Source organism: Anomaloglossus baeobatrachus, chromosome 5 (genome assembly GCF_048569485.1).
Source record: "Anomaloglossus baeobatrachus isolate aAnoBae1 chromosome 5, aAnoBae1.hap1, whole genome shotgun sequence".
Taxonomy (NCBI): domain Eukaryota; kingdom Metazoa; phylum Chordata; class Amphibia; order Anura; family Aromobatidae; genus Anomaloglossus; species Anomaloglossus baeobatrachus.
This window is the reverse complement of record NC_134357.1, coordinates 67,296,178-67,322,197: the sequence shown is the minus strand read 5'-3', so window position 1 is coordinate 67,322,197 and position 26,020 is coordinate 67,296,178. Positions and strand designations below refer to the sequence as shown.

Sequence of the window (26,020 nt, the reverse complement as noted above, 5' to 3'; positions counted from 1 at the left end):
GCAAATGTTTGATAACTGCATGAATTGATATACCAACTGGCGCCACAAAAACATACACGATGATATCCATATTTTTAAGATAATAGAGGTAATGTGACAGATGGATTTGCCATGGATGAACTTTTTTTTTAGGAATCCTTTAAATCAGTGTTTCTCAACTCCAGTCCTCAAGACCCACCAACAGATCATGTTTTTAGGTTTTCCTCAATATTAGACAGGGAATAATTCCATCACCTGTGCAACATTAAGGGAATCCTAGAAACCTGATTGAGGAAAACCTGAAAACATGATCTGTTGGTGGGTCTTGAGGACTGGAGTTGAGAAACACTGCTTTAAATGAAACTCTTAAAACAATATAAAGAGACGTATCTACTTTCTCGCTTTATTGGGGGGACATAGGAATCATGAGAACTGTGTACCCAAATGAAGGCTCCGAGAAAGAGATTTTACAGTGAGTACCAAAAATGTTCTTTTCTCTCTCACTTCATTGGGTGACACAGTTCCCCTGGTTCCTGTGTCCCCAATGAAGGCTCTTGAGAAAGAGATTTTAAGGTGAGTACCCAAAATCTACTTTTCTCTCTCACTTCATTGGGGGACACAGTTCTCCTGGTTCCTGTTTCCCCCAATTAAGGCTCTGAGAAAGAGATTTTACAGTGAGTACCCCAAATCCACTTTTCTCTCTCGCTTCATTGGGGGACACAGTGCCCCTAGTTCCTGTGTCCCCCAATGAAGGCTCCGAGAAAGAGATTTTACAGTGAGTACCCAAAATCCACTTTTCTCTCTAGCTTCATTGGGGGCACAGTTCCCCTGGTTCCTGTGTCCCCCAATGAAGGCTCTGAGAAAGATTTTACGGTATGTACCCAAAATCTACTTTTCTTTCTCACTTCATTGGGGGACACAGTTCCCCTGGTTCCGGTGTCCCCCAATGAAGGCTCCAAGAAAGAGATTTACGGTGAGTACCCAAAATCTTCCTTTTTGCGATAAATGTAGACCTCCGCTTCATAGAACTTAATTCTGAAGGGGGCACTTGGCTCCCATAAAGATTTCAAGAAGTTCAAACAACAATTAGGAGTGTCTATAAACAAAAACTCCTAAACTATACCTGCACCTCAGTTTTCGGCTACGTTCCCACAATGAGTTTTGTTGAGTTTTTGATGCTGCAGTTCCAGCAAAGTGGATGGGATTTATAGAAATCTCCGGCCCTCTGAGCTTTTTTTACTCAATGTAATCTGACCTGCGGTGCGAGTTTCAAATCCACAACAGGTCAATACGCAAGTAATTCGCACCTAATATCACTAAAGTTTTGTAAATGCCAAATACCAGGAGGTATGAAAAACAAAGCAGCTTTATTTAAAGCACCAGACCGAATAGAGACAAAAACCTCAACGTCAAAAACACGATAAAAATGTAAGTAACCTAACTGACATAATAGGTGCCAGATATTCTGCAACATCAAAAACTTATCAAGAGATCATCATGGAAAAAAAGCCTTAAAAATCCAACAGGTCTCATTTTCTTCTACCCGGCATTTTCCCGTAGGGTAGAGGCGGGACAAAGAAAATTGATGTGGCCGAGTCCTTTGTTTAGTTTTAAAGAGAGGCTCCACTGAAAAACGGAGTCCCCCAAAAGTACCCAGTGATGAGGTGCATGGGGTCCACCCATCGTGCCAAAATCTGGACAGGCGGCTTGTTTTGTGAACACCCAACATCTTGGACTTGGCTTTGTGGACTTGTTTTTTTTTCCTTTCAAAATTCTTTTTTCATCAGGCTCCATTTTTAAGCTGGTTCTCGGCATCACAGGGTGAATAGTGAATATGCTGCCGATAACATGATACCGTACGGGGACAGAACAATTATATTAATGACCATGCTGAGCACATTAAAGGTTTGTGAACCGCATGAACATTAGAAAAGACGGAAAACGACTACAGAGCATCTGGTATGTAGTCAATCAGGAGTTCAAAGGGAACCGGTCACCTACTAACCTGCGGGAGGGGCGGTCCGGTCCGATGGGTGTCACAGGTCTCAGTCCGGTTCGATGGCCTCTTCTCTTCTTGTGACCTCCGTCCTCCTTCTCTGCTCCATGTGGATGACTCATCCTGCATCATCCACACAGAGTCCTCCAATGCACTCCTGTGTACGCGCACTTCTCCGCCGTGATGAGGGCACATCAAAGTATTGTACAGCGCATGTGCGGGCGTAGCTTGACATTCCCCGCGCATGCACACTACAATATTTTGCTCTACTCGCAGCAGGGGAGAAGTTTGGTGCGCGGGACGACAATGGAGGAAACTTTATGGATGACGTAGGACGCTTCATCCACACTGAACAGGGAAGGAGGACTGTGATCACAAGCAGAGAGGAGGCGCCGGGTCAAGATCAGTGACGCCCACTGAACCGGACCACCCCGCAGGTGAGTAGGTGACAGGTTCCCTTTAATGGTCTGGATGAGCTCATATAAAGAGGCCATTTAGCCCTATACACATCAGGTAATGGCCTCTATTTATTAGTTTGACTCGCCTATATAGCGGCATCATACACTGCATAACTTTCCAGACATTGCTATCCCTGTCCCCATTGGGGCTCATAATATAAATTCCCTAAAAACCCTGCAAATCAAAAGTGCTAACCACTGGGCACTGAGCCACCTAAGTCATAAAAAGTCTCTTAATGTAATAGGCGCCATCATGACATAATAATTAGGAAATTTTAAACATTATATATATATATATATATATATATATATATATATATATATATATATATATATTCCCACAAATTCCTTTGGTATCAGTGAGTGTCAGCATATTATGTTGTCTTGTTATCATTTTCAGTCTCACTGTGCTTCGGGGAGATTCTCAAGGTTAGGATCTTACAGACCTTGGTTCCCAGACCACCGTGTGTGAGAAACGTCTACATTTTTAGCCAAGTTATGTCTCTTTTTATAAATGTCAAGGAGAAGTTCCAATTAACTTTTAAGCCAATTAACTATATCCGTGACTATACAGAAGTAATGTGTGTCTGGTAACATGTTCTTCCATGTTATGATCGGAGGCCAATACTCAAGCACGTTTTTTTTCCCACTGGATACCGTTGTATGGAATAATGGAGTCTACTGCGCTATTCCATCTACATTTCCAGTATGTGTATATATACCGGCCCAGAGGTGGTAAACAAAAAAAAAATACCCCCTCCATGGTGTTAATACAATCTTACAGTGTATGGATTATTCTCGAGCAAAGATCACAAACCTAACAGGATCCTTGTGTGACCTACACAACAAATAGCATTGATCGCCTTTGTCATTCAGAAATAAACAAAGTTTACCCGGTTGACTCTTGTGAAGGGAACCAAAATGATTAATGATTCATTAGTAGATATTTTTTTAGACCTTCCGCCTTGAGAAAAACAAGTTACTAAACCCCCTGTTGGTACGTGATATCGCAGGGGCAGATGTCTCTCTCCTGGCTGCTGGGTTTCTAGAACAAGTTAGTATTTCACAATAGTCTAGTAAATTTGGATCATCAATGTGTAATTGGACAGTGAATGCACAGCGTGGGTGCAGCGTGTGTCATACTGTGTGTGCGCAGCACAAGTCTCATGCGTTTGTGGCATGTGTCATGTTTGTATGCAGCATGTGTTGTGCGCATGTGTCGTGTGTGCGGCATGTCGTGTGTGTGCATGTCGTGTGTGTGTGTGCCCAGCATGTGTGTGTGCCCAGCATGTGTGTGTGCCCAGCATGTCGTGTGTGTGTGTGTGTGTGTGTGTGCGCGGCGTGCGCGCAGCATGTGTCGTGTGTGTGTGCAGCATGTGTCGTGTGTATGCCCAGCATATATGTGTGTGTGTGTGTGTGCCCAGCATGTCGTGTGTGTGTGTGTGTGCGCAGCATGTGTCGTGTGTGTGTGCACGTGTGTGCCCAGTTTGTGTGTGTCCGCGTGCGTGCGTGCCCAGTGTGTGTGTGTGTGTGTGTGTGCCCAGCATGTCGTGTGTGTGTGCGCAGAGTGTGCGCGCGCAGCGTGTGTGTGGCATGTGTGCAGCGTGTGTGCCCAGCATGTGTCGTGTGCGTGTCTGTGAGCGGCATGTGTCGTGTTTGTGTGTGTTTGTTTGCCCACGTCATCTGTCATGTGTGTATGTGTGCGTGTGCATGTGTGTGCGTACATGTGAATGTAGGTGCGTGCGTGTGCGTGTGTGTATGCCCAGCATGTGTGTGTGCCCAGCATGTCGTGTGTGTGTGCGCAGTGTGTGTGTGCGCAGCGTGTGTGTCTGTGCCCAGCATGTGTGCCCAGCATGTGTCGTGTGTGTGTGTGTTTGTGTGAATGTATGTGCGTGCGTGTGCATGTGTGTGCGTGCGTGTGCATGTGTGTGTGCGTGTGTGTGTGTGTACGTGCGCCATGTGTCTGCAACCTTTAAAATCCATCTGCCAGGATGATCCATTGATCGTCCTAGGTCCCGCTCCTGCCACCACTGGCTGATTTTGCCAGGGAAAGCTGCAACCAGCAGGAAATTCCCTCTCCAGTGGCTGCTGCTTCAGATAAATTTTCCTCTATGTGATACAACAATGGACAAAATGAGACTTGTCCCTGCGGAGGGGGTCTCTGGACATTCTCATACAGGAGAGGAGGGTCTCTAGTGGAAGATCCTCCCCCCTCTGTAATGTTCATCCGGGGGAATAGGTAAAAATACATCGATGATATCATAAAACAGTCTCTTTTTGGGTTAACATCACTCTATAGTTTTGTTGTTTCTTTTTTGGTTTATTTTAGTTTATAAATGATGGGTGTGTTTTGTGCACCATGTTATGTGGCAAAATGCAAAGAAATGAAAAATATCACCTTGCGGTGTCGGCCACCAGAATCATATCCAATTCTGCCCGAGGCCCCCCCGGTGTGACCCTAAAGTAAATGTCTGATAACCTGACAATTATGTGAGATAAGCAGCGCCGCATATTCACTGCTCGCCTCTTTCTGCCGGCTGACTTAAAAAAGGAAGTTCTTCAGCAGCTGCGATCCGTATTACACAGCTCGGTACGTCTGCTGCTGCAGAACATCAGATTACACGCTCGGTGCCGCACTTCACATCCATAGTGATAACATTATAAAGTAATCAACTGAGAACAGGAATCTTTCCCAAGCTTCTCATAAAGAGGTTCTGCAGCAGCTGTGGTGTGTTTGATTTGGAATAATTGACTTTTACTGCAAATTGTAATGATATTATAAGTTATACTGTGACACATGACTTGTAATATTCTTATAATTTACAGTAGGAGGTGCTGAGAGATGGATGGGTTGGACATGGTGGATTTTTTGCAGAATGTGCCCATTGCCTATGTTTGTGCACATTACTGTGGGCATGTGTTGGCAGAAGGATCCCAGACGTCTGCAAATATAGGAGCGTGAACATGTTATTATTGACATATATATATCTCAGCTCCAAGTCAGTGGCAATTACCTAATTGCAGGTTACATAACTATATTTACACATACAGCCCCGGATTAAATAAATGTCCGCCGACCTCCATCTTTACGCTAAGGTTTCAACCTAAATTAAATATTCCTTTCCAGCCTATTGCAGACATAATCTTTGTAGTGTTACATTTAGATGAACCTTCCAATCCCACATGCAATCAGCCTAACTTATACTACCTGCGTATACTCTAATGCCCCAATTTAGCAGACGGAAGTCGAAACAGTGTCCTTTATTCCCCTCTGTCTGGCCGCCATGCATTTGCATACCTTTAAAGGGGTTGTCCACTAATTTACATTGATGGACTATCCTTAGGATAGGTCATCAATGTTTCATTGGCGATGGTGTGAGGTGCCAGAGCCCAGCCAATCAGCTGTTCTCGGTTTCGGCGGCGGTAGCACGAAGCCGGAAATGCTCAATTCTGGTGCTGCTCTGTCTTCTGATAGCGGCGGCGGCTGAGTACTGCACATCCGCCTCCTATTGATTAGAATGAGAGGTGGATGTGCTGTACAAGGCCGATATCAGAAGACGGAACAGCTCCGGAACAGAGCATTTCCAGCCGTCTGCTTCCACCGCCGAACCGAGAACAGCTGATCGTCATGGGTGGCGGGTGTCAGACCTCGGCCGATCAGACATTGATGACCTATCTTAAGGATAGACCATCAATATAAAAGTAGTGGACAACCCCTTTAAGGCTAGGTTCACACTTGAATAGGGATCTCTGCTGAGAACTGCATAAGGATTTCCGTCTACAATGCCCAAAAAACAGGAGTCTAACGGAGCCATTCACTTCAAGGAAGCCAACAGAGTAACTGAGGTCGCTGTCCGGACTCCGTCCTGCTAGCACAATCTGAAAAAGATGAATGTTGCTGGGACGGAGGCCACACGTGGCTCACTGTGACTTTTATTGGCTTCATTCAAGTAAACGACTTTATTGGATTCTCTGAAAAAAAACAAAACAGAATTACGGCGAAAACCGTAACGTAGTGTTCAGCGAAGAAAGGCAAACTGTAATTTACTACAAAGGCAAGAAAAACCTATACCAAGAGTTACATTTTTTTTTATAAAGGTGTTTTACAGTGCACAGATGCCACGACATCCAAAGAGACCGTGGTGGATTATATATACCTCGTGGCTGTAGCCTGAAATGTCGGGTACACTTAGTTTTCTTCTCTCTGCTTCTTCGAGGTTGTGTACCATTTGAGGATGGCAGTGCCAGCTGTGCCGGCAATAACTAAGAGAGCCCCGCCGATGGTCAGCCATGTCGGCGTGTGGTGAAAGAAAATAGCTTGAAAAATAAAAGCAAATACCACATCCATGGTCCTCATGACTGACACCGGCCCGGCCTTCTCAATCTGTAAAGCTTTGACCAGAAAGGCTTGACCTCCGAGGCCCAGAACGCCTATAAATACCAGAAGCCATCGGTCTACGCCGCAGTAAGGTAAACGCCAGACGCCAAGAGCGGACACGGCAATGACAGACTCGATCAGGCCAATGATAGCGTAATACCAGATGGACAGAAGGTAATGCACCGATTTGCCCATTTTTCTCAGCACCACAATAGTCAACGAAGCACCAATGGCACCGGCCACAGCGGCAATTGTTCCCTTCATGTGGTTGGAGTAGTCTCCATCTAAGTCGTCCCTGTTCGACCCAAACAAAAACGGAGGCCGGGCTACCAGAACGACTCCTACAAGGGTGACGACCATGAACACGATGTCCCAGACTGAACACCTCTCCTTGAGGAAAAGGCAGGCGAATATGGAAGTAAAGGCCGGACTGCTGAACATGATAACAGTGGCATCGGCCAAGGGCATGGACTGGACAGCGTAATACATCATTATCATGGCAGAGGAGCCAAGAAGTCCTCTTAGAAAAAGGAAAATCCTCTGATCCTTGGGTCCTAAGAATCCGAGCCTGTAAGGAAAAAAAAATGAGACAGAATATTATCCACAGATAAAAATGTCAGTGAATTTTTTTTGTATCAGGGGCAGAGATACAAGAATTAATGACACGATGGCGCCATTATGTACTGTAGTTACCGTGTTTCTCCTGAAATAAGACAGAGTCTAATATATTTGGCTTCAAAAGATGTGCTGGGGCTTATTTTAATGTCTTATATTTTCTATTGGCGCCAGTGATTGGAAAATGAATATTCACCCCCTTCTCTCTCCCACGCCTCTGCGTCAGTGTCAGGAACCTGTGCTAATGGAAAATGAATATTCACCTCCTTGTCCTGCCCACCCCTCTGTGCCAGCATCAGAGATTGGAACGTGTGCTAATGGAAAATGAATATTCACCCATTTCTCCTGCCCACCCCTCTGTGTCGGCGTCAGTGATTGGAATGTGTGCTATTGGAAAATGAATATTCACCCCTTCTCCTGCCCATCCCTCTGCGCGGGAATTAGTGATTGGAACGTGTGTTTATTCATTTCCATTAACACACATTCCAAATCACTGACGCCGTTGCAGAGGGATTGGCGAGAGAAGAGGGTGAATATTCATTTCCATTTTCACCTTCTTCTCACGCCCTGCCTACCCAAGGATTGCATCGTACTCCTCAGACTGGTCGGCGTCTCTTCTGAGCTGAGCGTGTCAACACATATTTCTATGCATCTGTCATGCTCAGGTAAGGAGAGTGGACGGCCAGTCTGAGTATTGCACTGCAATCCTCGGGCAGTAAAACAGCAGTCTGACTGAATCACAAACGCCGTCACAGAGGGGTGGGTGGGAATATGCATGGAGAAAGGGATGAACATTAATTTGCCATTAGCACATGTTCTAATCACTGACGCCGATGCAGAGGAGTGGGTAGGGGAAGGGGAGAATATTCATTTTTCATTAACTAGCCGGCATGTGACTTGTGAATTACAGCAACACAAAGGGGTAATATACGCCAATAAAAGCTACATATCCTGGAAGGGCTGCCCAAGCCCTATTTCAAGATACTATTATATTATGGTATGCAACTAGAGCTTATTTTTGGAGTAGCATTCCACTCGGACCAAAATTAGCCTGTGTGTCAGCACCCATGAGCGATTATTTTCTCGGCCCCAATCGGACAGAGTAACCAATCGCCGCATGCTGTGCCTGTAATGTGAGACTCTTTCTCTCGCACCAATTCAAGTATATGGGGCAAGAGAAAGATCGCACTGCACTCGCGGTACACCGGTGTACCGCGAGTGCAGGGTGAGAATGGCAATAGCCGGCTACGGAGGAGAGAGGGAGATAAATCCCTCCCACTCCTCCGCAGCACCGGCCCGCCCCTCCTCAGTGAGAACCCGCCCCTCCACAGTGCGGGCCCGCCCCCGCAGCTGAGGTCCAATCACATGATCAGACCTCAGTCGCAGTGACACTCGCATGACACTCGGCTTTCGCTGTGCTACCAGTGTGAGCCGAGTGTCATGCGAGGATCGCATTAGTCCCCGCGTGGCCCCAGCCTTATAAGCATTCTCTAAAAAGGCTGAAAAATCCTGGCTTATTCTTGGGGTAGATCTTATTTTGGGAAAACACGATCGCCCTTCAAACCACGTACATACAGTTAGGTCCAGAAATATTTGGACAGTGACACAAGTTTTGTTATTTTAGCTGTTTACAAAAACATGTTCAGAAATACAATTATATATATAATATGGGCTGAAAGTGCACACTCCCAGCTGCAATATGAGAGTTTTCACATCCAAATCGGAGAAAGGGTTTTGGAATGATAGCTCTGTAATGCATAGCCTCCTCTTTTTCAAGGGACCAAAAGTAATTGGACAAGGGACTCTAAGGGCTGCAATTAACTCTGAAGGCGTCTCCCTCATTAACCTGTAATCAATGAAGTAGTTAAAAGGTCTGGGGTTGATTACAGGTGTGTGGTTTTGCATTTGGAAGCTGTTGCTGTGACCAGACAACATGCGGTCTAAGGAACTCTCAATTGAGGTGAAGCAGAACATCCTGAGGCTGAAAAAAAAAGAAAAAATCCATCAGAGAGATAGCAGACATGCTTGGAGTAGCAAAATCAACAGTCGGGTACATTCTGAGAAAAAAGGAATTGACTGGTGAGCTTGGGAACTTAAAAAGGCCTGGGCGTCCACGGATGACAACAGTGGTGGATGATCGCCGCATACTTTCTTTGGTGAAGAAGAATCCGTTCACAACATCAACTGAAGTCCAGAACACTCTCAGTGAAGTAGGTGTATCTGTCTCTAAGTCAACAGTAAAGAGAAGACTCCATGAAAGTAAATACAAAAGGTTCACATCTAGATGCAAACCATTCATCAATTCCAAAAATAGACAGGCCAGAGTTAAATTTGCTGAAAAACACCTCATGAAGCCAGCTCAGTTCTGGAAAAGTATTCTATGGACAGATGAGACAAAGATCAACCTGTACCAGAATGATGGGAAGAAAAAAGTTTGGAGAAGAAAGGGAACGGCACATGATCCAAGGCACATCACATCCTCTGTAAAACATGGTGGAGGCAACGTGATGGCATGGGCATGCATGGCTTTCAATGGCACTGGGTCACTTGTGTTTATTGATGACATAACAGCAGACAAGAGTAGCCGGATGAATTCTGAAGTGTACCGGGATATACTTTCAGCCCAGATTCAGCCAAATGCCGCAAAGTTGATCGGGCGGCGCTTCATAGTACAGATGGACAATGACCCCAAGCATACAGCCAAAGCTACCCAGGAGTTCATGAGTGCAAAAAAGTGGAACATTCTGCAATGGCCAAGTCAATCACCAGATCTTAACCCAATTGAGCATGCATTTCACTTGCTCAAATCCAGACTTAAGACGGAAAGACCCACAAACAAGCAAGACCTGAAGGCTGCGGCTGTAAAGGCCTGGCAAAGCATTAAGAAGGAGGAAACCCAGCGTTTGGTGATGTCCATGGGTTCCAGACTTAAGGCAGTGATTGCCTCCAAAGGATTCGCAACAAAATATTGAAAATAAAATTTTTTTTTTTGGGTTTGGTTTATTTGTCCAATTACTTTTGACCTCCTAAAATGTGGAGTGTTTGTAAAGAAATGTGTACAATTCCTACAATTTCTATCAGATATTTTTGTTCAAACCTTCAAATTAAACGTTACAATCTGCACTTGAATTCTGTTGTAGAGGTTTCATTTCAAATCCAATGTGGTGGCATGCAGAGCCCAACTCGCGAAAATTGTGTCACTGTCCAAATATTTCTGGACCTAACTGTATTAGATTAAAGTTTGTTAAAATGAAAGATATAAACCAAAACGATCGTTTGTTGGGCAAAAAAATTAAAGAATGAACGATCGTTTTCACCAACCGACTGACGAATGTTTTTTATGATTTTTTTTTTTGTCTTAAAGTCAGAATAACTTTCATTAAAAAAAATAAATAAATAAATTGTTCGGCTGTAAGTGATCTTTTATTAAAAGAACATTCAAGGAGCTGTGGAGAGAAAAGCGCACATAGGGTCTTATCTGGCAAACAATGCAGGCTTAGAAAATAAAACAGGTGCTCACCTGTGGAAGTTGTGACAGGCACAACTCCTATGAAGGCAGAAATTGGTCAAGCAGCAGCCCCGATGATACAATAGAGAATCATGAATGGATAAGAAGGTCGGGTTTAACACTGCGCTAAAACCATGAAGCCAGACGATGTGATGGATTCTTTGCTATATTTTCTTTATTTGGGACAAGTCAAGGCGTTTCAAAGGCATGTCCGCCTTCTTCATCAGGACAAAGGAAAACAGCATACATGGATGTGTCAGTAATTATGATCGTTTGTTAAATGATTGCTCAACCAGCAACACACTATAATTGAATGTGTCCTTGGCCTCTTAGTATATGGATAATCTGCTGGGGGCAGCTATTACGTAACATCACAATAAGACTGTGTGCACACTTGTTTTGTGCAATAGATATGAATTGGGCCCACTGACCTTTAATGGAACCCTTTGAGATCTGGCTTGGTCTGATTGGCCATTTCTCCCAAACAAATGCATGATCACCCTAGACTGATCATGCTTTTATGTCCAATGGCTAATCTCAAGTGGAAACAAAAGAATAAGGCATAATTAAACATGCCCCATCCTTCTCCATCTTCTCTATGAGGGAAGTAACATTACATGGTCTACTGGTTCCACCGCTCACCTTGGTGAGTGACCAGTAACGATGGAGTAAATCCAACCAATATGATTTTGTGGAGGGTCTGCCAGTCAAGAAAACATGAAGGATGAGCTGTGGAAGATAGTGCAAATAAGGTCTTACCGGGCAGGGCAACAGGTAAGTGTAGGTAAACACACTCACCTGGTGGGGTTGTGCCAGTCACAACTCCTATATTCACATAGCAAAAATGGCGAATCAGCCGCAGCCCCGGACAGAGACGATAAAATTAAGGCAGAAGGAATCGGGTATATACCGTACTATCACCAAAGGAATCGATGTTGGTTATTTCATCTCTTTATTTCTTTGTACAGGTCAACACATTTCAAAGATCAAGTCTCCTTCATCAGGACATCAAAGAAAACATCAACAATCTCAACAATGTCCTGATGAAGGAGACTTGATCTCTGAGACCTGTTGACCTGTACAAAGAAATATAGAGATTAAATAACCAGCATCGATTCCTTTGGTGAGCGCGCAGAATATACCAGATTCCTCCTGCCTTAATTTTAGAGCGCGGCATATACCAGATTCCTCCTGCCTTAATTTTAGAGTCAAGAAAACATAACATAGCATACTCAAAAGACTGGCCACCCACGAGACAGCTGTTCGTCCAACAACTATTTTTCCCGATTTCTCCATACGCACTAAGGCCTGGATCCACCAAGTGTTTATGCATTTTCAATCGGGGAGAGAGGAGAAAGGCGGTGCGAGACTCCTCTGTTGGTGGCACATTTTCACAGAAAACAAAAGGGGTTTGATCTTTCTCTCCCCTGAAATCATCTGTCAAGGAAGAATTGGGAGGCCCCCATACACATCAGATGGTGACATTCTACTGCCAATCACCAAGTTCAGAGGCTCAGCCAATGTAGACGGCACAAACCACCGAGCTGAGAAATTTGCTGCAGTGCTGTCGACACGACATCACCGCTGCAGCCAAACAACAGAGACTGGTACTAGACCAAGAGAGGGTAAGTAAAGCTCAGTTTGTGTGTCTTCAAATAACTGGGCAAATGGGCAACAGTTTGTTAAAAGGGGACAAAATATTGAAACTACGCGAACAGGGACTCTCAGACGCCGGCGCAGACCCCAAGCTATCCTAGGCAAAGACGGATCAGGAAAACACCAAAGCAGCTTAGCTCGTGGTTTTGCCATCATTTTTGAAACACCTTTTACTATAAATGCTGCTCGGAGAATGAGCATGTCATCTTATTTAACGGCTTCGATGGTTATAACTTGGGAGAGTACACAAAATGTGCACAGCAATGTGCACAGCAATCTCGTTTTCACACTGCTGTGCATTATGTTCATATTATGGGGCACTTTTTGTCTCTGATTCCGGGCAGAATCCGCCTGAAAAAGACGTGCACTTAGCGTGATTATTGTGTATAAGCTTGAGTTTATTATTTGCATTTCTTATTTTCCTATTATTACTGATTTATAGCTCTGTTTCAGGTATCTTAGATTGATCCACATCGATGCAAGTTTTTCGTTGGACGTTCATGACTTGTTGATTATACTTTAACACTTTCTGTCAGTTAGTAACAATCTATAACTGAGCTCGAAACGCGTCGCTAGTTACACAGTATGTGCTTTTAACTTTGAGATAATAAAGGTCCAAGTTTTTGACTACTACTGGGTATGTGCACACGCTGCAAATTTGGGGCAGAAATTTTTTGCATCAAATCTGTAAAATCTGCATCATCTGGCAAAAAAATGCATAAAAAAAAAACCTAATGTAGTTTTGCTGCGTTTTTTTTTCCATGAGTTTTTATAGTGAAGTCAATGGCTGGAAGGACTAAAAAAAAAAAAAAAATGCAGGAAAAAATGCCCCAATAATAATTGACATGTTGCAAAAAAATTTTCTGCACCAAAATCTGTACCAAATCGGTCAGGGGAAAAAAAAAAAAAAAAGCAACGTGCGCACACTTCAGAAATCTCACAGCCTTTGCTGGCTTTGATTTTAGTGCAGATTTCTCAAAAAGTGCATAAAAAGCAGTGTGCACATAGCCGTAGTGTTGAATCTTCTTGGTAAACCATAGAAAAATTCCCCATCTTATCATGTGTTTTTTAAATTATACATTGCATAGATGGATTTCCTGCTGAATGTGGTCAAACGGCTTTCGCCACGCGTCTGTTTGAGTAACTTGTATTTTTCAGCAAAGAAACATTCTAGATCTTTGCCTTGTGCCTTCCACTTTATTTTCTATAGACATTAACATAAAAACTGTGGGTTAACAGTTGAGTAAATGTCTCTATATTATCTATTACTGGATGCACGGACCGGACACTATGGGGACATGCAGGGAAACACCTCCAACTTGTAACACCCATTTGTCAATTTACATTTCTAGACTAAGGGGTACTTTGCACGTTGCGACATCGCTACTGCGATATCATCGGGGTCAAATCGAAAGTGACGCACATCCGGCGACGTTGCAACGTGTAAAGCCTAGATGCACCGATAAACGATCGCAAAAGCATCGTAAATCAGTGATCTGTGTAGCGTCGGACATTTTCATAATGTCGCGCCAATAGGAGATACGATGTTATTCCTCGTTCCTACGGCAGTACACATCGCTGTGTGTGAAACCGCAGGAGCCAGGAACATCTTCTTACCTGCGTCCCGCCTGCAATGCGGAAGGAAGGAGGTGGGCGGGATGTTTACGTCCCTCTCATCTCCGCCCCTCCGCTTCTATTGGCCGCCTGCCGTGTGACGTCGCTGTGACGCCGCACGACCCGCCCCCTTAGGTAGGAGGTGGGGCGCCGGCCAGAGCGACGTCGCAGGGCAGGTGAGTGCATGTGAAGCTGTTGTAGCAATAATGTTCGCTACAGCAGCTATCACAAGATATCGCATGTGCGATGGGGCGGAGACTATCGCGCTTGGCATCGCTATCATCGGCTAGCGATGTCACAGCGTGCAAAGTACCCCTAAGAGGAATGGCACAATACGGAGTTATAATGAAAGATTCTCCAAAACAATCACTTACTAAAACAAATATGTCAAGGTCGCTAACAGGTCCATTTTAAAAGGGAACACCTGTAAACAGATTTTGACCTTCTACACTAAAACTAGCACCTTAAGCAGCACCTGTGCTGCATTCCATGAAGGTGCACGTTACCCCCTGACCCCCCTGTAGACCTCAAAAATACCTTATAAAATCTCCCGCCATCCACTTAGGCGGGCAAAATCTTCATATTGCTGGCTCGCCCAGGCGCACTTCGATCTGCCCTATTGCAGACAGAGCCAAAATCGGTGAGTTCTCTGCGCAGGCGCGAGATTTTGCCCAACGATGTGCATGTTGTCACCCGCTTCATCCACATCGCCGGGCAAAATCTCGCGCCTGCCCAGAGAACTCGCCGGTTCGAGCAGGCGCACCTATGTTTTCGGCTGTGCCCAAAATAAGGCACCGGTGCTAGCCGGGAATGTGTCTACACAAATCGTGAGATTTTACCCGCTTATGTGGATGGCGTCCGAGGCGTCATCCACATCAATCAGCACAAGAGGACAGCGAAAGGAGGAACAGAAGGCGCAGATTAGGACGCCCATCGGACCGGATTGGACAATTTACATACGTTACTTCAAAATCTCTTATATAGGAACATCACATCAATTTACATACATGGCGGGAGATTTTATAAAGGTATTTTTGGCGTCTACAGCGGGATTAGGGGGCTAGCTAATGTGCACCATATAGAATGCAGCACAGGCGCTACTTAAGGAGCTAGATTTAGTTTTAAAGGGAAGTCCGGTGACAGGTTCCCTTTAACCCCTTCAGCCCCCGGGCACTTTCTGTTTTTGCGTTTTTGTTTTCTGCTCCTTTTCTTCCGAGAGCCGTAACTTTTTTATTATTCCGTCAATCTTGCCATATGAGGGCTTGTTTTTTGCGGGACGAGTTGTACTTTTAAATGAAACCATAGGTTTTACCATATATTGTACTGGAAAACCGCAAAAAAAATTCCAAGTGTGGAAAAACTTCAAAAAAAGTGTGATCGCACAATAGTTTTTGGGATGTTTTATTCACCGTGTTCACTATATGGTAAAACTGATGTATCTATTTGATGCCTCAGGTTGGTGCGAGTTTGTAGACACCAAACATGTATAGGTTTACTTGTATCTAAGGGGTTAAAAAAAATTCACAAGTTTGTCCAATAAAAGTGGCGTACGTTTTGCGCCATTTTCCAAAACACGTAGCGTTCTCATTTTTCGGGAGCTATGGCTCAGTGACGGCTTATTTTTTGCGTCTTGAGCTAACATTTTTAACGGTACCATTTTTGCGCAGATGCTACGTTTTTATCGCCTGTTATTGCATTTTGCGTAAAACATGCGGCGACCAAAAAACGTAATTTTGGCGTTTGGAATTTTTTTGCCACTACGCCGTTTACCAATCAGATTAATTGATTTTATATTTTGATAGATCGGGCATTTCGGAACGCGGCGATACCAAATATGTGTATATTTATTTATTTTTTAACCCTTTAATTGTCAATGGGGTGAAAGGGGGTTGATTTGAACGTTTAGGTTTTTTGTTTTTTTTTTAAACTTTTTTTTTTATTTTACTAGTTCCCCTAGGGGGCTATAACGATCAGCAATTCCATCGCTGTTATCTATCTGCTGATCACAGCTATACAGCTGTAAACAGCAGATTCAGTCACTTCCGGTTTCCCTCTGCTCCGTGCCGAGGAAAAACGAAAGTGAAACTTCGTAGCTGCAGGCGTCATCACATGACCCTGTGCTACGATGGCAACCACCGAACGTCACATGATCACTCACGTGACTTCCGGTGGGGGCGACGGTAAGTAAAAAACATGGCCGCGCGCATATCGATCTCGCTGCCAGACTTTGGCAGCGAGATTTAAGGGGTTAAATGTTGCGAGTGGAAGCGATTCCACTCACAACATGCAGGCACACATGTCAGCTGTTGAAAACAGCTGATATGTGTGCCGACCGCCTGCCCGCGGCAGGGGGCGGGGCTTAACGGGACACGATCCTTGACGGATAGATCCGTCCAAGGTCGTGAAGGGGTTAAGCTGTCCTCTTATACAGTGCAGACCAAAAGTTTGGGCACACCTTCTCATTCAAAGAGTTTTCTTTATTTTCATGACTCTGAAAATTGTAGAGTCACATTGAAGGCATCAAAACTATGAATTAATACATGTAAAATGAAATACTTAAAAGGGTGTGAAACAACTGAAAATATGCCTTATATTCTAGGTTCTTCAAAGTAGCCACCTTTTGCTTTGATTACTGCTTTGCACACTCTTGGCATTCTCTTGATGAGCTTCAAGAGGTAGTCACCGGAAATGGTTTTCACTTCACAGGTCTGCCCTGTCAGGTTTAATAAGTGGGATTTCTTGCCTTATAAATGGGATTGGGACCATCAGTTGTGCTGTGCATAAGTCTGGTATACATAGATGATAGTCCTACTGTTAGAATTTGTATTATGGCAAGAAAAAAACAACTAAGTAAAGAAAAACTACTTTAAGAAATGAAGGTCAGTCAGTCCAAAAAATTGGTAAAACTTTGAAAGTGTCTCAAGTGCAGTGGCAAAAACCATCACACGCTATAAAGAAACTGGCTCACATGAGGACCGCCCCAGGAAAGGAAGACCAAGGGTCACCTCTGCTGCGGAGGATAAGTTTATCCGAGTCACCAGCCTCAGAAATTGCAGGTTAACAGCAGCTCGGATTAGAGACCAGGTCAATGCCACACAGAGTTCTAGCAGCAGACACATCTCTAGAACAACTGTTAAGAGGAGACATTGTGCAGCAGGCCTTCATGGTAAAATAGCTGCTAGAAAACCACTGCTAAGGACAGGCAACAAGCAGAAGAGACTTGTTTGGGCTAAAGAACACAAGGAATGGACATTTGACCAGTGGAAATCTGTGCATTGGTCTGATGAATTCAAATTTGAGATCTTTGGATCCAACCTCTGTGTCTTTGTGCGACACAGAGAAGGTGAACGGATGAACTCTACATGCCTGGTTCCCACCGTGAAGCATGGAGGAGGAGGTGTGATGGTGTGGGGGTGCTTTGCTGGTGACACTGTTGGGGATTTATTTAAAATTGAAGGCATACTGAACCAGCATGGCTACCACAGCATCTTGCAGTGGCATGCTATTCCATCCGGTTTGCGTTTAGTTGGACCATCATTTATTTTTCAACAGAACAATGACCCCAAACACACCTCCAGGCTGTGTAAGGGCTATTTGGCTAAGAAGGAGAGTGATGGGGTGCTACGCTAGATGACCTGGCCTCCACAGTCACCAGACCTGAACCCAATCGAGATGGTTTGGGGTGAGCTAGACCGCAGAGTGACGTCAAAAGGGCCAACAAGTGCTAAGCATCTCTGGGAACTCCTTCAAGACTGTTGGAAAACCATTTCCGGTGACTACCTCTTGAAGCTCATCAAGAGAATGCCAAGAGTGTGCAAAGCAGTAATCAAAGTAAAAGGTGGCTACTTTGAAGAACCTAGAATAGAAGACTTATTTTCAGTCATTTCACACTTTTTTGTTATTTCATTCTACATGTGTTAATTTCATAGTTTTGATGCCTTCAATGTGAATCTACAATTTTCAGAGTCATGAAAATAAGGAAAACTCTTTGAATGAGAAGGTGTGTCCAAACGTTTGGTCTGTACTGTATGTCATGCAATGAACCCACCACATAAGTATACCTTATATCAGATTTTATATTTTGCCTTGTGACTTACTTGAAATAGATTAATCCCGGAAGCACAATGAACATCTGGAAAACGCAGCGAATGGCGCTGATCTGGACAGAATGCATGTCTTCAACTAACTTAACCAGCAAGGCGCTAGAGGAGAAGAGCAGAGCAGATACCACCGTGTAGAAGATGCCAAGACCCGGACACGTGCATTTCTTTTTCCCTGTAAAAATATAAAAATACCGTATGAGAGGAGAGATAGGTCTCAATAAAATAATATACTTAGACATGACGACATACCAAAACTTGGTCAAGTGAAGGCCTTGCACACACCCCACCTAATTGTCTATCACGGTCTGTACTACTGTAATACTTATTATATGTTCTGAGGATTTCGATAGCGTAGGGCAATGATCAGCAGAGACGAGTTTTTGATACAAGATGTTTTATAATCTGTAACCACGGTAGATAACAACGGAACAAACACAGCAATACAAATACACACAATACCTTCCCGAAACGGAGCGGAGGGAATTCCCGGGGCCACGCACCGGACTCCCCCAGGGAGACCACCAGAGCGAACCCCTATACAGGGACTGTCCGGCAATCACCCCGGAAGGCCTAAATGCGCAGCAGCCGGGACACAAGGGGCAAGCGGTAAAAGTCCAGGAGTGTCCGTACGGGATGATTGTCCAGAGTGGTTACGAACCAGAGAGAACCGGGCAGAGTGCTGACCGAAGATGGCAGACGGAATCCGGGCACAGCTTGAGAAACCGGGTAAGGTCCAGAGTCGGTCGGTCGGTAGTCTTTAGGAGGATCCAAAAGCAATCAGGATTAGCAGCAGCAAAGCAGGAGCACACAGCAAGCAGTATACTCAGGCACTGGACTGGGCTGAGAGGCGGCCTTTTAAGCAGCTGGACAGGAAGTAGGGCAACAGAACCTTAAAACTCCATGTTAATTGAGGGCAAGCTCATTCAAAAGAGAACTGGAAAACCTGGAAACCTGACAACTACCCTTACATCGAGTGCACTTCCATGGAGCTCAAACTCCTGTTTGCTTTCATTCAGACACTATCTTGATTCCTACATGTAATCCTGCATTTTGTTCCGCCATGTTTTATTATAAACATATTATAAGTATACAGATAGGGGGATGAACTATTATCTCTTTCATGACTGTGTGACAGGAGCTGTATAATCATCATCAGTAACAGTGATGGGAGTTTCTATCGCCGTCTGTCGGGACAGTGTGGTACATTCCATGCACATTCTTCTTTTAGGAACTTTTTATGACCGAGACTCAGAATATACAGCCAAGTCAAGATGGTCACCTTGACTAGAGAGGAGCGGACCTGTTCATGTTTGGGTTCTGCTGGTCCAGCTGAACTTTTTTAAACTTCGGTTTTGGACCCAGACTTGACCTGAAATTTATGTGAAGTCACTGACTTAAGAAAAAACAAGCAAAGCCGCAGCTGATAATAAAGGGGTATGTAAAGTGCAAACCAAAAGGAGAAAACCCCATATAAAAATCAACCTTTAATAATTTATTTAAAAAGGACAAAGAGACCAATAAAAAACCTAAAAGTAAGTAAGGGAGCAATAATAATCTTATAAAATATAGTGCAGAATAAACTCATCCTGATGTAAATCCCTACCTATCAATTAAGGGTATGACGCTCTAGGATTGTGGCACCCATATTCACTGACGGGAGACCCTACTAATCCCTAAATCATCCTACACTACACCAAACACCACATCACACAATTAAGGCGAAACAATTCTTGGCAGATGAGTACAGTTGGGTAACAGTATGCCATAAAGAATGATAGCCGATACCCATCTGATAAGGCGGTCCAGCAATCAGGCGCCTCACAATGTTGTCCCGACGCATTTCCTCCCGTAAGGTCAACAGGGTTCATCAGGGGACATAGTAAAAAAGCGGTCCAGGATGGTAAATCCCAGGAGCATCTAGGTTAGGGGTGTTTAAGGTAAATACCCCCTATTGGTCTCCTTGTCCTTTTAAATGATTTATTAAAGGTTAATCTTTAGACTGGGTTTTCTAATTTTGGTTTGCACAAGTCATTGGCAGTTCGGGTCTCTGCACACAGGCAGGCAGCCATAAACAGATCACTTCTGTGAGGTTTTTTTGGGGTGGAAACTACATCTGATCACGCTGTTGTTACCCCCAGTACGAACCGTTCAAACTCTGCAAGCGGCTCACACGGGGCTGAGCACTGAGTGTACCCGAGCACAGCAATACTCGCACAAGTGGTTTTCATTCGTAAAGCACCAGAACTTTGTTTTCTTGGAAAAGTTTGAGTTTGTACTGAGCACCAAACACAGAACTTCAGGTTCACCAATCTCTAAACTTGACCCAACTGAACAGAATAGATCCATGAATTTTCAGAGAGACGGAATAACTATATAAGGTACTACTAGGAAAATTAAAGCTACTGAGGAACTAGCAACACTAGGATTTAAAAAACAAAAACAGTGTTAATTTTAGAGACTCACTCCAGCGTGACATGTTAAGTCTCTGGTGTCCTTACAAGCCCTGGTAAATAGGAAGTCATAAATGACATCATCTACAAGTCTAGTCATATCTGCTTTCTGAGTCATGATTCCTCGTTTCCTGTGCAGCTGAATCGTAGGGGACGGGGGGAGTCAGCACTACAAATTAGGCTAAGTTCACACTACGTTTTTTTAACATCCGTCATGAACGTTTTTTTAACGCAAAAACGGATCCAGTGCAAATGCGTTTTCATTTCAATGCATTTGCAATGGACTCGCGTCAACATGCGTTCACCTGCGTTTGCGTGCGTTATAGTGAGGATCCAGCGACTTGCAGTTTTTTACTTTTTTCAAAAACGCTACTTGTAGCGTTTTTGAGCTGCGTCCAAATACTGTTTTTCACTGGATCCTGACTATACTGCACGCAAACGAATGTGAACGCTGGCATGCTGATAGACAGGATCCTGCTTGCTCTACTGAGCATGCCCAGAAACCAGCCTGGCGTTGAGAGCGAGGAGAGCGACGGACGCTCGTAACCAAGGTAAATATCAGGTAACCAAGCAAAGTGCTTCGCTTAGTTACCCGATGTTTACCTTGGTTACGTGCGCAGGGAGCAGGCAGCTCGGCTCCTAGCAGCTACGGACGCTCGTAACCACGGTAAATATCAGGTATCCAAGCAAAGCACTTCGCTTAGTTACCCGATGTTTACCTTGGTTTCCAGCGTCTGCAGCGGTCAGATGCCGGCTCCCAGTCTGTCACGTTCAGTTCCCCTCACTCCCGATCACATGACTTCAATGCCCACCCATAAACTTCAAGTGGCAGGATCCTGCAAAATAACACATGCGTTTGCATGCGTTTTTCTTTGTAAAAACAAGATCCACTTTTACAGCAAAAAAACGTTCATGACGCATTTTAAAAAAACGTAGTGTGAAAGCAGCCTTATGAAGCTTGAAGGCTGATGAAACGGGCCCATGGCGGTCACATCAGGATAACAATAAAGAAAGGTGTTGGGCAATAAAAAGACTTTTGGCTGATATCTGGGAGTGATTATAAGACCAGAAAGACCCTTTAAAAAAATATGATAGTGGAAAACCCCTTTAAATAAAGTTTATGTGACAAAAAACACATGGAAATGAAAGATATAAAAAAAGTTATACAAACGATAAAAGATATAAAAAATACATATGGTATACAAATGAGATACAGAAAGAAAAAAAACAACACGTAACAGCCGCCTTTCCTGGTTCTGATTTTGTGTTGCCCATGTGATGATGATCAGCACCCAGATTTCATTCCAACTATAGTATTTTTAGCTTCTGTAAACACCATACATTATCCAATTTTCAAATAAACTCTTTATTTTTTATGCGGGCGTCATACGAGACGATATATCGTGCAATCACGTCGTGACGCACATCCGGCATCGTTTGATATATCGTAGCGCGTGACAGCTACGAGCGACAGTGAACGAGCAAAAATACTCACCTTATCGTCGCTCGTTGACATGTCGCTCATTTTCAAAAAGTCGTTTCTTCTTCTCTGCGCCGGTTGTTCATCGTTCCCGAGGCAGAACACATCGCTACGTGTGACACCCCGGGAACAATAAACACAGCTTACCTGCGTCCTGCCGGCAATGCGGAAGGAAGGAGGTGGGCGGGATGTTTACGTCCCGCTCATCTCCGCCCCTCCGCTTCTATTGGCCGGCCGCTGTGTGACGTCGCTGTGACGCGGAACGTCCCACCCCCTTCAGAAAGTGGATGTTCGCCGCCCACAGCGTCGTCGCTCAGCAGGTAAGTGCGTGTGACAGGGGTTTACCGACTTTGTGCGCCACGGGCAACTAATTGCCCATGACGCACAAACGACGGGGGCGGGTACGATCGCTCGTGCAATCGCACGATAGATCGTACCGTGTGACACCCGCATTATAGTTTCAAATTTTCCTGCTCCCAAAAACTGTGAAAAATTGCTTTTATTCTTGAAATTTCTTAAAAATTTGCTGCTAAGCCAATCCTTTTTCAGCTCCTATACATGTAGCATGTCATCAGCAACCCCTAATGGAAAGTATTTGTGCTGGTTTATCTTTATACATTAGATTAAAGAGCTAAAACAAAATTAAAGGAGGTCAGTTTGCCTAAACTAACAGTACAATCTAAGCACACAGACCCCGAATCATCAAGACCACCTATTTGCACTCTTGAAGTGTATTGAGGGGGTGTGCTGGAGTCGGACGCTTCTTAAGGCTAGGTTCGCACACTGCGTCTTTTTGACGCTGCGTTTTTGGCCGCTAAAAACGCACAAAAACGCACCTGCGTCGAAAAAAACGCATCAAAAAACGCATGCGTTTTTGCCGCGATTTGGTGCGTTTTTGGCTGCGTTTTTGATCTCTGCGTTTTGCTGCGTTTTTCCAATGCATTGCATGGGGGGAAAACGCAGAAAAACGCAGGAAAGAATTGACATGTCCATTTTTTTTTTAACTCAAAAACGCAGGTAAAAAAAACAGATGTGTGCGGACCGCAAAAATGAAAACTCATAGACTTTGCTGGGGAAGCAAAGTCCTGCAGTTTTGAGGCCAAAAACACACCCGAAAAACGCGCAAAAACGCCGCGAAAAACGCACTGTGCGCACATAGCCTAAGGGTACTTTACACGCTGCGCTATCGGTACCGATATCGCTAGCGAGCGTACCCGCCCCTGTCGGTTGTGCGTCACTGGAAAATCGCTGCCCGTGGCGCACAACATCGCTTACACCCGTCACACTATACTTACCTGCCTAGCGACGTCGCTGTGATCGGCGAACCGCCTCCTTTCTAAGGGGGCGGTTCATTCGGCGTCATAGCGACATCACTAAGTGGTCGCCCAATAGCAGAGGAGGAGCGGAGATGAGCGGGCCAAACATCCGGCCCACCTCCTTCCTTCTTCATTGCCGGTGGACGCAGGTATGGTGAGTTTCCTCGTTCCTGCGGTGTCACACACAGCGATGTGTGCTGCCACAGGAACGACAAACAACCTCGCTACTCATCTGTCAACGATTTTTGGTGTTGGAGCGACATCTCCAATACCAACTATTTTTACCTCTTTTGCGATCGTTTTAGGTCGCTCAGAGGTGTTACATGCTGCGATATCGCTAACGACGCCGGATGTGTGTCACAAACACCGTGACCCCGACGATATATCGTTAGCGATGTCGCAGCATGTAAAGCACCCTTTACTCTTTGAAGTGCATGCACTTGTTGAAGGGAATCTGTCAGGTGATTTTATAGTACAAAGCTAATGGCATCCTGAAATAGGGTTTGTTCTGCCCTTTCAGGATCAGTAAATCTTATTGCTCTACTTTGTTCAATTATCTTGCTGTAAGCCCCAGAGAATTGACGGCCAGTCAAGCATATGTAACTGATTATGCACTGTTCCACACGCCCACCTCTCCGCAGTTGTAGTAAAAATCTTCACTGTCATTTACTATCACTGATGCCAGCATGGGAGAGGAGGGTGTGGGGAGCAATGCATAATCAGTTTGGATTTACATATGCTTGACTTATGGACACTGAATTCTCCAGAATTAACAGCAAGATAACAGGATAAGGTAGAGCAATAAAACTTACTGATCCTGAAAGGGCTGCCAGAGCCCTTTTCCAAGATACCATTAGTTTTGTATGAGAAAATCACCTGACAAATTCCCTTTAATAAACCAGGAGTATTCGATGTGTGGCTTTGTGCAGAGGCAGATGTAATATTTATGGTGTAAGGAACACCCCTGTCATGCCCATGTCCTGGAACAGCTGCCCCCATTTTGTCAAAGCTGGACAAAACTAAAAAAAGGTAAATATTGCATAATTTTTCCGCAAAGATTTTACAACTTTTCGAAGTTTTCTATGCCAGAATTCTGATGTGTAAGCTTTTTGATGAATCCTGGCCATATACTCTAGAGTTGTTTTTACAACCTGAAGTTTAAATGGAACCTGTCACCAGATTTGGGGCCTATAAGCTGTGACCACCACCAGTGGGCTCTTATATACAGTATTGCCCTGAGAATCACTAGTGAGGAAGGCGGGGGCTTGCAAAAAAAAAGTTTGGACTGTTTCACTGAGCCTACTGGCCACTCCGAGGAAGGAACAAGATCTCTAATTAACATATTTGATAATCCTTCCATTTCTGAAGGTGCACAATTTTTATAGAGGCTATATCCGCTATGTTCTTAGCATATACCGTACTTAGTATATACTGTCAATCTGGGCTGATAGTTGGTGTCAATATGCTTCCTCCGAAAATCAAACAATCCTCAGTTAAAAACATTATCATGCCACACATCAAAAAATAACTAAAGACTCAAACAACTCAAGGGGGCTCTCACCCACCCATCACAAAATAACCACCCAGCCAGAGGGTCTGCCGAGTCTGTGATGATGTGCGGCCTTTCCTTTGTATGCGGACCTTTTGGCTATGTGCACACAGTGGGGCTTTTTTATGGTCTTTACTAAGGGGGCGTGGCTCACAGAGAAATAATGCAGAGTAGCCTAAAGACACGCCCCAAGAGAACTCCGTGAGCCACACCTCCAAGATAGAAAAAAAAAATAGCCCTAAACAAAAAGTCCCATAGTTCTGGAACAGAATGGAGGATCTAAAAAAAAAAAAAAAAAATATTTAGGGGAGCAAAACCAGGCCTCCTAAGGGCGATTCAGCAATTATTATCCCCTAACTTTCCCTCTAACAAAAGGAATAACGGACAGATTTTTGCCCATACGAACTGGGTTTCGATTAAATTAATAGTTAGTTGGTGCTCATTGCTGCCATGATTACATGAACCAATGATTGAGAGTGAGGATCATTACAAATGCTCATTCATACAATTATTATGAAAGGGATATGGGCCTTAAAGGGAATCTGTCAGCAGGTTTTTGCTATATAAGCTGATGACCGCATGCTGCAAGGGTTAACATACAGATTACAGCCAGTTCTCTCTTATCAAAAAGTCTGATTTTGCTTGCCTGCAATGTTAGTTTAAGCTTCAGTAGCTTTAGGCCGGGGCCACATGGGTATTACTGCGATCCCCTCGCATGACACTCGGCTCATGCTGGCAGTACAGCAGAGCCGAGTGTCATGCGAGTGTCCCTGTGACTGAGGTCAGATCATGCGAGTGAACCTCAGCTGCGGAGGACGGGCAGACACGGAGGAGCGGTGGGCCAGCACTGAGGAGGGGTGGGCCGACACTGAGGAGGGGAGGAAAGGATTTATCTCCCTCTCTCCTCCGTAGCCGGCT

At 44.4% G+C, this 26,020-nt stretch overlaps 1 protein-coding gene across 1 annotated transcript in view; it reads right to left on the bottom strand.

Moving 5' to 3' along the window:
- SLC35G1 (solute carrier family 35 member G1) overlaps positions 1–26,020 on the bottom strand; it is a 71,868-nt gene that overhangs the window by 2,410 nt on the left and 43,438 nt on the right. The window contains exons 2-3 of the mRNA XM_075348576.1: positions 18,302–18,479; positions 1–7,379 (exon numbers count right to left, since the gene is read on the bottom strand). The exon at positions 1–7,379 is cut by the window's left edge and continues 2,410 nt beyond it. Of these exons, the coding sequence (XP_075204691.1) occupies positions 6,623–7,379; positions 18,302–18,479 (935 nt within the window). The 3' untranslated portion in view covers positions 1–6,622. The remainder of the gene's footprint in view (positions 7,380–18,301; positions 18,480–26,020) is intronic.